The sequence below is a fragment of the Narcine bancroftii genome, chromosome 1 (assembly GCF_036971445.1).
Source record: "Narcine bancroftii isolate sNarBan1 chromosome 1, sNarBan1.hap1, whole genome shotgun sequence".
In the NCBI taxonomy this organism is placed as follows: Eukaryota; Metazoa; Chordata; class Chondrichthyes; order Torpediniformes; family Narcinidae; genus Narcine; species Narcine bancroftii.
Genome location: NC_091469.1, coordinates 218,399,950 through 218,413,827, shown reverse-complemented (window position 1 = coordinate 218,413,827; position 13,878 = coordinate 218,399,950). Strand labels below are relative to the sequence as shown.

At 40.3% G+C, this 13,878-nt stretch overlaps 1 protein-coding gene across 1 annotated transcript in view; it reads right to left on the bottom strand.

Moving 5' to 3' along the window:
- The window catches only part of adgrv1 (adhesion G protein-coupled receptor V1), a 537,083-nt gene that overhangs the window by 361,566 nt on the left and 161,639 nt on the right, over positions 1-13,878 (bottom strand). Inside the window, exons 45-46 of the mRNA XM_069918000.1 lie at positions 8,824-8,999; positions 7,102-7,226 (exon numbers count right to left, since the gene is read on the bottom strand). Coding sequence (XP_069774101.1) covers positions 7,102-7,226; positions 8,824-8,999 — 301 coding nt within the window. The remainder of the gene's footprint in view (positions 1-7,101; positions 7,227-8,823; positions 9,000-13,878) is intronic.

Genomic DNA, 13,878 nt, shown 5'->3' with positions numbered 1-13,878 from the left:
GGGGTGAGGGAGGGAGTCAAGATGATATAGTTAGTAGAGGGAGGGAGGGGGGTGGGGGGGATTATTACCATCACCAGTATTATCTTTTATACTTTTCCTTCTTTTTTATATATCTGTATTTGTATCTTGTATTTTCTTTTTTTTGTAATATCTTGTAAAATTCTGAAATAAAATTTTCAAAAAAAAACCAACTGGGTCAAGAGCAGTGATTCTCAACCTTCCCTTCCCACTCACGCACCACCTTAAGCAATCCCTTACAGACCACTGATGGCATAGGGATTCCTTAAAGTGGTATGTGAGTGGAAAAAAAAAGGTTGAGAACCACTGGGGTAAATGAATCAGTAAAGGATACATCATTACAGACATATCCAGGCTCCCACCTCAACTCACTGAATAATATTGGTCCTATGTAGGTCTCCATTCTTCTTTTGATGCAGAAATATGCTTGAAGTCTGCAAAGGTTTCACTTTTATCAAAACACTGTAAACTGCGTGAAAAAGTCCATCTTGGAGTCCTTCTCCTAGATATCTAATGTGCATTTCTGAAACTGTGATCATTGTATTTATATTCATACTCAAATTAGCCATTTGGAAGTTCTGATCCATATTTTTTTTAATCATGATATTACTTCATGTGTTACAAGTTTCTTGAGACTTAGAACAACTTTGGTGAATTATCAATCATCATCCAAGAAATTTTTAAATCTGTCCCTATCAAGTTGCATTACTTGTCAAATTATGACACATTCAGGGCTGTCAAGAGGGTGGCATGGTGGGCATAGCGGTTAGTATATTGCCTTTACAGCACCAGCGATTGGGACTGGAGTTCAAATCCTGCACTGTCTGAAGGAGTTTGTATGCTCTTCCCATTCTGCATGGGTTTCCCCAGGGGGTGCAGTTTCCCCTCAGCTTGAGGCTATTTTTAGTGGCCATTTAACCCATGAACCCTTTGGGATTTTTGGGATGCGAGAGTAAAACTGAACATCTGAAGGACATGCATGCAGTCACTAGGATCACAGGCAAACATCATACAGGTAGCACCCAAGATCAATACTGAACCTGGGTCACAGGATCTATGAGACAGAAGCTCAAGCAAGTGCAACACAATTCCTCACGTGACTGGAGATTTTGTGGCTTGGAGCAAGAAAGCTTTCTTCTCCAGTAGTATGGCCCATGATTCTAAATAAAGACTCTTAAATGAAAGTAATTACTTTATCTGGACCAGCTACTCCTAGCTACAACAATAACATTTTTGATTCAAGATTTTAAGTTCAGAATCATGGATAGATCACAGAATAATTACAACACTGGAGGGCATTTGGCCCACCTCTGTGCCAGTTAAAAAGGTGCTCCCTTTCACCTCATCCCACCTTCCATCACCAAGACCCTAACCCTGCAAGTCGCAGCTTTTTAGTACAATGAAAGTTTCCGTTTCTACCCTTTCTGGTCAAGAATTCTAGATCTTTCCCATTCCCTGAGTGAACAAGTCTTTCTCTATTTTCCCTCTGAATCCTTCTTATTTTAAATCTATGCCTTTTGATTGTTGATCCCTCAGCTAAGGAGAACAAGTTCTTCCCATCAACTTTACCTCAAGCCCTGACAAATTTATATTCTTCAATTAAAGTCTTTTTATTTCATAGCTAAAGCTGTCCTCTCCTGGCAACATCCTAATCACATGCTTTCCTGTAATGTGACCACCAGACCGTACATAGTACTCAATACTTCTCATGATTAAATGACATTCTTTTCTGCCCAGATAACCAGGCCAGCTCCATCTTCCTGAAGCCAAATACTTTCTTTCTCATGGTTGATCAACTTATGCATCATCTGAAAACTTCACTCTCATGGCCCCAACACTCAGGATCAAATGATTAACACAAATTACAAAAAGGAATCCAATCGAACTCAATTTAATAGCAAAATACCCATCAATCATGAATCTTAGGGACCATACATCCCCAGCATCACCACCCTGGCACTATTTGGATTCTATTTGCAACTCTCTCTTGAATCCTATGGACTTTAAACTCTCACCAGCCCTTCAGGAAAAAGGGACAAGAGCCTAAAGACGAGCACTCAGCAGCACAAGGACGGCTTCTTCCCCACTGCCATCAGATTCCTGAATAACTAACGAACCAATGACACGGCCTTACCTTTCATGCACAACTATTTTTAATAGTAATGCTGTAAGATGGTTTATAATATAATACTGTCGCCAAACACCGAATTTCATGGCTTGTTCATAGAAATAAATTCTGATTCTGAAATTCAACACTTTGAAACACAGACTTCATACATGTCCACAGACTTCATCAAAAGCACTGCTCTCTCAAGCATCTTAGTTACCATTGCAAAAGATTCATTGATGGTCAAACCTAACCCTTCTCAACAAATTGATGCTGAATGTTAGCCAATAATCAGTCTTTATAAATAAAACCATAAGACACAGGAGCAGAAATAGGCCATTCAGCCCATCGAGTTTGCCCCACCATTTAACCATGAGCTGATTCATTTTCCCACTCAGCCCCACTGCCCAGCCTTTTCTCCATATCCTTTGATGCCCTGGCGAATCAAGAACCTGACCACCTCTGCCTAAAATACACCCAAAGACCTGGTGTGTGGCCACAAGTTCTACAGATTTACCATCCTTTGGCAAAAGAAAGTGTGACATTGTCACAGAGTTTGGATTCCAATAATTAGCCCACCAAACTTCACTGCTCTGTAATTACTTGGCTTATCTTTTCCTCAACACTGGTACCGACATATCCCTCCCGCAGCCAGAAAGGTCATGAGAGTCACCATAATTTCCTCAAGGCATTTTTTAATAGCTGGGGTCACATTTCACTTATGTCCAGCATTTCTGGCGGTGAAACACAAAATTGTGCTGATGCTGTGACTGTAGTAAAAACACAAATGCTCGAGGTATTCAGCAGGTCTCATAGCATCCATTGAAGGTAATGATACATAACTGAAGTTTTGGCCTGAGGCCTTCTTCAAGGTATGAGTAAAATGCAGACAGGCGCCTGAATTAAAAGGCTGGGGAGAAAAAGAGAGGGCAAGGGGAGGAGCACAGACAAAAGGTGATCATTGGACATGGATAGGGGTAGGGGTACAGGAGAGAGGAAAGGTAAGAATTCATTGGGGGGGGCACTGTTATATGTAGATTGTGGAGGATCACGGGGCCTCCCTGTTGAAAGTCATGTCACCTGCCAATCAATGTTGGAATCTGGCCACCCATTTGTGCATATATTACCTTTAGCTCATTTAAATGATCCAATGTCATCAGAGTAGTATAAACTCCAAAGCATGACAGTTGCTCTCTGCTCCTTGGTCCTGACTATGAATGCTGCTCGACACCAAGTCACGTAACTGTGGATTTCGCTGGAGAAGTCAGTGGTAAGGTATGCACTACACTTAGAGCAGGACCGTAGTATTGTGTGGGAGTACTTAGCATTGAACCACACCCCTTTGGTACAGGGAACCATGAGTGTGTACGTATGGGAGAGTGTGATCGAGTAAACAGCCACTGGTATCAAGGACCTTTGCACCCGATGTGCCCGCTTACATTGTTATAGTATATAAATCTTGTACCCTGTAGAGGATAGGCAGCCACTGGTATCGGAATCCAACCTGGGCCCGATGTGAATGTCTATATAGCTATCAAGTAGTAAGTCTGATGAAGTACCATTTGAAGTCTTCCTGTTTGTTTTCGGTGTGTACAACAAAATTACCTTTGATTGTGAGACTTGTGTCCAGACTCATCTCTCTGTGAACCCACGTGAACTTGACACATTCCCAAATAAGAGGGGCTAACAGAAACCAGAGATCAATGATATTGCCATCCAGTTCGAGGGTGGTCAGACAGAATATGAGATGCTGTTACCCCAATCAGTCTGGCGATGCATGAGACCATAGCAGACGTATTGGCAAGGGAATGGGGCAGGAAATAGTCCAAGAGCAATCAAATGTTCCTCGTGCTTATCACTTCATTCCAGGAATCATTTCTGTGGATCTTCTCTGAATCATCTCCAATGCAGCAGATTTTTTCTTAAATTAGGAGCTAAATATTGTACCCCATACTCCAAGTGAGGCTTCACTAGTGCCTTCTAAAGCATTAACATCAAATCCCTGCCCTTATATCATGTGTTACGAGCCCAGAGGATCCCAAAACCCAGCAGCAATAGATATTCACCAAGATAAATATTTACTTAAACAAAGGTTGCTTTTAATTATCCTTAAACATGAAAATAGAATCACACTAACTTATTACTATTAACTTAACTAACCTAACTTAACCCCCATCTAATTCTAAGCGCACATGTATGTAATGTATGTGTAAGTTCAGAAAAGTTTTTTGGTTCACAGTCCAATCTCACTTCTCATTCCTCCAAGTTCACTGATTGCAGGAAATTCTTATACTGTGCACAGAATTTAACATGTATAAAGTTCACCAGGCTTTGGTGCTTGAAAGGTAAATGGTTACCACTCAGGAAGGTTCTTGTTGGTTTTCAGAGAGAAATTTGTTGTTCGCTGGACACCCACAACTGATTCCTTGTAACCAGCCACTTCAGTCTCTTGCTAAAGAAACTTGCCACATCAGGGTTCTCCAGATGATAACCTCTTTCTTTCAGGTCACTACAGAGTCCCTTTTTGTTTCTCTTATTTCAAGTTAAACATTAGACAGCAAATCCTCTCCTCTTGTGTGAACCACAAGAGCTTTGACCACGCTGAACCAAGCAGTCACAACCCATCTTCCAAATGGGATTTTCGACAAGCTTGCCATTTTGTCCTGTTCTAGTCCCAGCTGCTGCTGCTGACTGTAAAACTACAGACCTGAATTTCCCCCCCCTCTCTCTCTCTCTCTCTCTCTCTCTCTGAGAGAAAGCCTGTTTTACTCTCTCTACTTGCAAAACCACATGACACTCTTAGAACAGCAAGTGACACTCTTAGAACAGCAAGCTTCACTCCAGACAGCCTGCGGCTCCAACAAGTTCTTTAATCTGTTGCCCTTTTGTAAATAACAATCCATTAGTGAAGTCTCTTGGGCACTCTCCAAAGCTTTTGCAAAGGCTCTTGGCGCCGGCCTATCTTGCATGAGCAGAACTCCAGTATTTTAAACATCTGTTTTAAAGTGTTCGTATGTGACCTGCATTAAAAAAAATCCTGCCCCAATTTATCTCCCAAAAACATATCTATATACAATTCAAACAAAACATAATCTATCACAACTGTACCTGTAGCTATGAATGCCAACATTGCATTTGCCTTTTTCACCACCAACTCAACCTGGAGACTAACCTGGATCCTGCACAACATTTCCCTCGTCCCTTTGCATCTCCAAATTTTAAATGTTTTCCCCATTCAAATAATAGGTTGCCCTTTTAATCCTTCTATCAAAGAGCATGATCATACACTTTCCAACATTGTATTTCATTTGCCACCTCTCTGCCCCTTCTCCTCATCCAAGTCTCTCTGCAGCCCTTCTATTTCTTCCTCACAACTTGGCCCTCCATGTTTCTATCATCTGCAAACTTAGCCATTTATTCCACCATTCAAATCATTAACATGCAAAGAGAAGTGTAAATGTTAAATAAAGGTGACCCCAACACTGACCCCTGCAAAACACCAGTGGTAACCTGAGGCCAACCAGAATAGGGATTGGTTTCCTGCTGATAAGTGTGTGCTAGTATCTTTCCTCTAATTCCATGGGCTCTCATCTTGTAGAGCCTCGTGTGGCACCTGATCAAAGGCCTTTTGAAAATCCACATATACAATATCCACTGCATCTTCTTTGTTGGGCTGCCTTGAGTTTCCTTAAAAAGTTTGTCAGGGAAGATTTTCCCTTCAAAAAATTATGCTGACTTTGGCCCATTTTGTCATGCACTTCCTGTAAATAGATTCCATCAGCTTCCTAACAGGTCAATAATTCCCTTTCTGCAAACTTAACCATCAATTCCACCATTCAAATCATTAACATGCAAAAATGAAGTGTAGATATTGCACAAAAATTGTCCCCAACACTGACCCGCCTCCTTCCCTTTTTAAATAGCAGAGTGACCGTTCCAATTTTCCAGCCCTCCAGAACCTATTGATTTTCGGAAGATCTTTACTAGTAACTCCACATTCTCTGTAGCTACTTCTTTCAGAAACAAAGGGTGCATTCCATCTGGACTAGGTGACTTATCTACCCTTAGACTATTCAGCTTCTCAAGCACCTTCTCTCTGGTGATCATCCGTGCACTCACCTCCCTTGCCTGACACCCTTGAAAATCCGGTACACTACTAATGCATACTGATGCAAAATATCCATTCAGTTCATCTGCCATCTCCTCGTCTCCCAATAAAATTTCTCCAGCACCATTTTCTATCAGTCCTATATTTACTCTCGCCTTTTCTTTTTTCTTAATATATTTTTTATAAGCATTCTGTATTCTTTTTGATATTATTTGCTGGCTTCCTTTCAACTTTTAACTTTTCATTCCTAATGACCTTCCTAGTTGCCTTCTGCATGCTTTGACAAGCTTCCCACTAATTTTTGCTTCCTTTCTGTTTTACTTTGACGTTTACTTCCCTCCTCAGCCACAGTTGTGACATTTTTATGTTCAACTATTTCTCTTTTTTTGGGGATATGCCTGCCCTGCACCCTCCTTGTTTCTTGCAGAAACTCCAGCCATTACTGCTCTGCCATCCTCCCTGCTCGTGTGCCTTTCCAATCAACTTTGGCCAGTTCCTCGGAAACATCTGATTTTGGTTTCTACCTTTCAAACCGCAGGGCAAATTCTATCATATAGGATTCCCTCATCTTCAGCTCCCTAATCAACTCTGGCTCATTGTACTATACCACTCCAGAATTGCAAGTTTCTTGCCTAGTACAGCCACGAGCTATTCTAAGTCATCCTGAAGGCATTCAATAAATTACTTCTCTTAGGATTCAGCACCAATCTAATTTTCCCAATCAACCTGCATATTGAAGGCCCCCATGACTATGGTAGTATTGACCTTTTGCATGTTTTCTCCATTTCCCTCCGTCGTTTACACCTGCGGCAATAGATTTTCTAAGGGGGGGGGGTTATTGTACATTATTTTAAAAGGTACAACTCACTTTTTCCAGATGCTGTTCCATCTTGGGTCTCCCATTCCACAGTAACTCTGCTCTCTAAAGCATTACTTAGAGAAATATTTAAATACAATGTTCTATTGTGTTCTTCTAGGCTTAGGGAGCGGCTCCTGAATAAAATACAAAAATCGTAAAACTTTCCTGATTTCACAAAAGTAAGTGCTCGACAACAGCAAACCTGTGTGCCCCAATGGGACATTTTGCAAGACCTGTTCTCACCTGTCCTGTTCTTCAATGATGACGGCGATGCAGCCGTGCTTACTGGTACCGTACTGCAGCTGTCTATGGGGACACACTCATTCATTGCAGTACTTCATCCCAATGATTAGTCATGGAAGACCTATGCCAGCCAGTGTCCATAGGAGGTAAAGATTTAGAGGGAGGGGCTTGATTAATGGGGGGGGATTTTTCTTTCTTTTTAAATATTTTGATATAATGGGTTTGATTGGGAAGGGTGCACGCAATTTGTACTATGTATGATCAAGGTTTTATTTGAAATGCACAAATTATCTGTCTTTTCTTACATGTATTGGATCGATGTGGGTGTATTTTTTTTAAATTAAACTCAATAAAGCTATTTTAAAAAGGAGGTAAAGATACATAACTAACGTTTCCTTGAAGAAGGGCTCAGGCCCAAAACATTAGTTATATATCTATCTCCGATGAACGCTACAAGATCTGCTGAGTTCCTTCAGCATTTTTGTTTTTCCTACCATCACAGTGCCTGCAGATTTTTGTGTTTCACTCCAGATGATGGAATTGATGGTCACGTGGCTGCTTGTGAATGATGCGAAAATAGGAGGATGGGGGGGGTAGTGTTGAAGAAAGAATCTGGGAATTAGAAATGAACTAGTTCTGATCTTGAATCCATGTCACTAAAACATCTGGTTACTGAGTGTCGAGATATAATCACTCCTCTGTTCTTGGTCTCTGTGCATCTGAGCCCCAGGCCTTGTGGGACCAGTAGCAGATTGGCCTCGACTGAAGCTGGTGGACAGCAGGAGTTTCAATCTACAGCCAGACATCCACACAGATATAGAAGTAATTTCCAGCCCTACACACTGCACCACAAGCTGTGAGGTGAGGCTGCCTTTCGGAGTCCAGGAAATTTCTGCTATTGGAGTTAATATGGCTGGACTGGTCAGAAGAGACTAATCAGCTATTTGTGATGCATCAGAATGGCAGTGACAGACTGGGATTCAGGAAGTAATTGGCAAGGTCAATAAATAACTGAAAGATCAGAACTTTGTCAAGAGTCTGAAACTTCTCCCATCGGCATTTAAAACACGAAGCTGGCAAAGATACTTAAGTAGCATCATCCAACCTCACATTACCTGTGATATTCAGGACTTGTGTCTTCACTGCAGCAACCCAGTTATATTCATGTGAACTACTTAATATCTGCTACACTTTTCAAAAAGGATGATAAGACTGAACAATCTGAAAGAAGTGTTTAAAAATTCTGAAACAGTAGCATCACTGCAGAATGAGGAAATTTTAGTTTGCAATAATTACCCCAACATTTCAGAAAAAAACTGATAAATCTAACATTTTTTTGCTGGAGAACAAATATATAAATTGCAAATTGAGGCCAAATTTTGATCTTTTGGACTATAAGCTTATTTTACTGCTTTCAACTAGTGAAATATCCCAAAGAGTTTCTTTAACTTCCAGAGTAAATTGCACCATGTATTAGATTTGTCTGACCTGTTTTCTGCTGGAAAGATGCTGAAAAGTCCCTGTGGTGCCAGATTCTGAAGAATTGTTATCAGGATCTGTATTTTGTCTCCCAATTTAGCCCCACCAGCAGGGTCAAACAAAGTAACCATGAACTCTTCATCCATCTCTGACTTTTCATCCAATATAGCAGAAATCTGCAGATCCTGTGGAAACAAAACAGAAAATGCATCACTCATAATCAAACTTACCCAACAGTTGTGAATAAAAATGACGTATTTTGATTCAACTACACATACAAGTCATTAGATGGGGCATTGAACTGAGCTCAACCAAGCAGTCAACAGTTGAGAACAGCACAACTACACCTGACCCAAAACTACACATCCTAGCATCAACCCTAGGTGCAGGAAGATTTCAAAAGGGATTTTTGCCCATTTCCTAATCAATCATTTTGTAATGTAGTCTTGCTATCTTCACTGTTGGCGCCCTTTAACAATTATTAATGTCATTTTGGCATGAAACTCCAAAGTCTGCAGATGTTGTGATTGTAGTAAAAACACACAGAAATGCTGGAGAAACTCATCCAGTCTTGTAGCATCCATAGGATATAAAGATATATTCCCGACGTTTCACGCCCGAGTCCTGCTTCAAGGAGTAAGCGGAGAACATGAAGGTGGTAGTTGGTCATATTTTTTTTACCTCCTACGGTCAATGCAAGACCGACTGAGTTCCTCCAGCATTTCTGTGTGTGTTTTAACTGTCCTTTTAGTGACAGATAATTATCCAGCTTCTACTCGCTAGTATTACACAAATCACATCCTCAAAAACATTCCTGCTGGTTGTCAATGCTATCATGAAGCAAGGAACCCTGCTGACGATCAGGCAGATTTTAGCTTGGGTTTGGTAAGTGGCTGGAGGCAGGTGGGGGAGCATCACAATGGCCATCTTTTTCATTTCTAAAAGGTGCAAAAATATTGAACAAATACTGATCTTTCTTTAAAAGCAGCAAAGATTCTGATGTGAGGAGTAAAACACTGAAGTCTGCAGACACCATGATTGAAGTAAAACATAATGCTGGAGAAACTCAGCAGGTCAAACAGTGTCCTTTATATAACAAAGTTAAGAAACATGTTTGGGCCACTGCCTGTATTTTGCTTATACTTTGATGAACATCTCAAGCCAGAAACATTGGTTATGTATGTTTTGCTACATAACTCTATTCTTCAATGTTGCCATACAAGCTAGAAAGTTGTTTCTTATAGAAGGTGAGGCAAGAAGTAGGGGACATAACCTCAAGATTCAAGGAAGCAGGACATAGATGAGGAGGAACTGCTTTTCCCAGAGAAGTGAATTTGTGAATTCTCTGCCCAGGGAAGCTGAATGGGAATTAATAATTTTTTTTTTTGCGAAGTAGGGGAATTAAGGGATCTGGAGAAAAGGTAAGTAGGTGGAGCTGAGTCCACAGCCAGTTCAGTGCGATTTAATCCAAAGGCAAATTGCCAACTCCTACTCGCAATTCCCATTTCTTTTACCCCTTTGTGTATCACGTGTCCATGTTTGCCATGAAGATTCTGCTTCTGCCACCCTTTGAGGGAGGTTCAGAGAGAAAATATTCTGCCTCCTCTCCATCTTAAACAAGTCACGCCTTTCTTTTAAGTGGCACAGAGTTCTAGTTTATTCTACAAGAAATATTTTCTCTGCACCCACCCTGTCAAGATCCTTCAGGATGCTAGATATTTGGTTCAAGTCCCCCTGTCACTCTTCTGAACTCCAGCAGAATCAATCCTGGACTATCCAGACTTCTAAGATAACCCAACCATTCCAGGATCTCTATGGCATTAGTTGTAAAATTACTCTCCTGTGCAGCAAGAATTTGATTTATCACTTCTCTGATCTTTCAATTTTCAGCCCAGATCTCACTCTTGCCATGAATCTGTCATATATACCTCTCCCTGCTTCATCTTATCAAGGGAGCTTGACATTGTTGTGAATTCCATTCTCCCCGAGGCAACGCAGAAATACAAAACTATTCCCCCTTTAGCGACTACACACAACTTTTTAAATTTAGACACACAGCACGGTAACAGGCCATTATGGCCCACGAGTCCATGCCATCCAATTACATTCAATTAACCTACCCCCCCCCCCAATATGTTTCAAATGGTGGGAGAAAACTGGAGCTCCCAGGGAAAGACCCGGGGAGAATGTACCAACTCCCTTCAGACAGCGCGGGATTCAAACCAGGTCCTGATCACTGGTGCTGTAACACCAGTTAACCACTACATCAACCACGCCACTCAATTTTGTCTCGCAGTCTCTGATTTCAAAATCCATTTTCAAACAATTAAAATTGACCCTCCTTCAATAGAATATTCTTGGTCTTTTCCATAACTGATCAAAATCCTCTAATGCGATTATTCCATGAATGATCTCCCAATGGCACTTGACCCACCCTGCCCCAGAACGAGAACCAGCAGCATGTGTTTCCATACAGGATTGGAAAAATACAATTTTTTTTTTAAATGACAGGTTAGATCATAACTTTAAGTTGTATTTAATCTTTCATCCTTTTAACTTTACTGCTGAAAAGAAGCATAAGCATTATATTATGCTCATAACTGAGTGGACCGTCCAATATGGGTAGCAATGGAGCTGAATTCTACTAAAATCCTTTCCACTCCAACACGTCTTGGATCTTCACTTCCCTTTTCTTTAACTATGTTGTTATGGGTAATATTATACTTTATATTAATATGACTTTAAAAGAGATAGATTGTGAAGTGACCTACTCTAAACCCCCACAAACAGGCATTAACATTTCATGTCTCATTTGAAGTGCAAGAGCTACGGATAAGCAGACACTTCATGTCCACAGTGACTTTACAGAAACTATGAAGAATCCCTATGGAGACTTCAAAAGTAGGTGTTAATTGGACTGATGTTGTGGAATAAATGGACTATTGTCTTTAAAGCAACAGATGTCCAGGCTCAGAAGCTAAGAGGGGTCATAAGGCTTTACAAACAGAGGAGGGAAAAAAATGTGATTATTTGGAGAGAAAGTCAATTCTACAGTGGCTTTTGGAGGCTGCAACATGGCAAGCTTTTTGAAAACCTCATTTTGAAGACGGGTTGTGAGTTGAGTTCAGCATGTTCAAAACCCTTGTAGTCCTTACAAAAGGAAATGGGTGGCTAGAGTGTTTATAAGGGAAACAAGAGGAAACTGTGGTGATCTGGAAGAAGACGTTACCATTTGGAAAACCCATACTGGAGCAAGTTTCTTCGGCAAGACACTGAAGTGGCTGATTGGAGGGAATCAGTTTGTGTGTGTCCAACAAATCTCTATCTCTCAAACGAACAAGAGCCTTCCTGAGTGGTAACTATTTAATTTTAAGCACCAAAGCCTGATGAAACTTCATAAATGTTACATTCTGTGCACAATATAAGAATTGCCTGATATCAGTGAACTTGAAGGAGTGAGAAGTGAGATTGGGCTGTTAATCAAAGAATTTTAGTGAGCATATACACATTAAGTACATGTATGCTTAGAATTAAAAGGGGATCAAGTTAATAGTAAAGTTTGATCCTGTTTTTATGTTTAAAGAAAATTAAAAATTACTTTTTTTTTTAAAAGTAACCATTTGTTTGATGAATTTCTATTGCTGCTGGGTTTTGGAGTCCTCTGGACTTGTAACAATATCAATTGATACTCCTGTTGTTAGGCACACTGTGAGAGTCTGGGTGCAGTTTAGAAAATACTTCAGACTTTATGGTTTTCTTTAATCTTTCAAGTCCTATTTTATCCAATCTTCTTTGCATGACCTTGTTTTTCGTGAATGTTTTAGATTCGGCATTGAACATTTCAAAGATATTTTTTTATTGATAACAGTTTTGCATCATTTGAACAGCTTTCTGAAAAGTTCAATTTACCAAATGCTCATTTTTTTCAGATATTTGCAAATCAGACATTTTCTTCAATCTTGATACCTGATTTTTCTCGAGGACCTGATGCGAATATTGTTGATGTATTATTTAGGCTACAACACTGTCACAAAAGTTTACTATCCATGATTTATGATAATTTGTGGGTTTGGGACATGCCCCTCAAGCTAACATTGAAATGCCTAGGAACTGAATTTAAAGCTCTAATTAATGGACGAAGTCTGGAATTTAATATTTAAGCTGGTTAATATTACATCCTTATGTGCCCGTCATTGCTTGTTACAATTTAAAGGTGTACATCGGGCCCATATTTTAAAGTCAAATGATCTGGTATCAATTCAGATGTAAATTCTAGTTGTGATAAATGTAAGAGTGAAGAGGCTTCTTTAATTCATATGTGTCCTAGCCTTGAAAAATACTGGAGGGAGGTGTTTCAAACTTTATCCTTAATTCTTAACACAAATCTAGAGCCTAATTCTTTGGTTGCCCTTTTTGGTACAACTGAAGAGGATGATATTCTTTTAACTCCAATTAAACGTCGTACTCTGTCCTTTGCCCCTCTTTGTGATACTGTTGGATGGAAGGACGCTGGCCCGCCCACTCATGCTCAGTGGCTGAGGGGCATCACATCCTGTTTAAATTTAGGAAAGATCCGTTACTCAATTAATAATTCAAATACAAAGTTTCAAATACTGTGGAGACCATTCCTATTATTTTCCTATCCTCTAGGCATAATATTAATTCCAAATTTTAATATTTGCCCTTTTATTTCATTTTTTTTTAGTCATACAACACTGGTTTGGGTATGAGTTTTAGAGCCACGCTTTATGTGATTATCATTTTGATGCATTTTTTTTCATGTTTGTGCTAATATGTGCTTTACAGTTTGTTGACTTGTCTAATCTGCTGTGGCGCCCCTCACAGCACCTCACAAAATGAAGGACGAACGCGATGATCCAGTAGGCCGCACGAGGCCCGCAGCACTGCCCTCCAATTGGCCACAACTGAAGAAGCCTAACTGGCCTATCAAGGATAGTGGAACGCAAATGCACCAATCAGCGCTGAGGGGGCTTTGACCACGCCCCTCGGCTTGAGAATAAAAGCAAGGCTGCGAGCCCAATAAAGCTCAGAGTTAACTACACT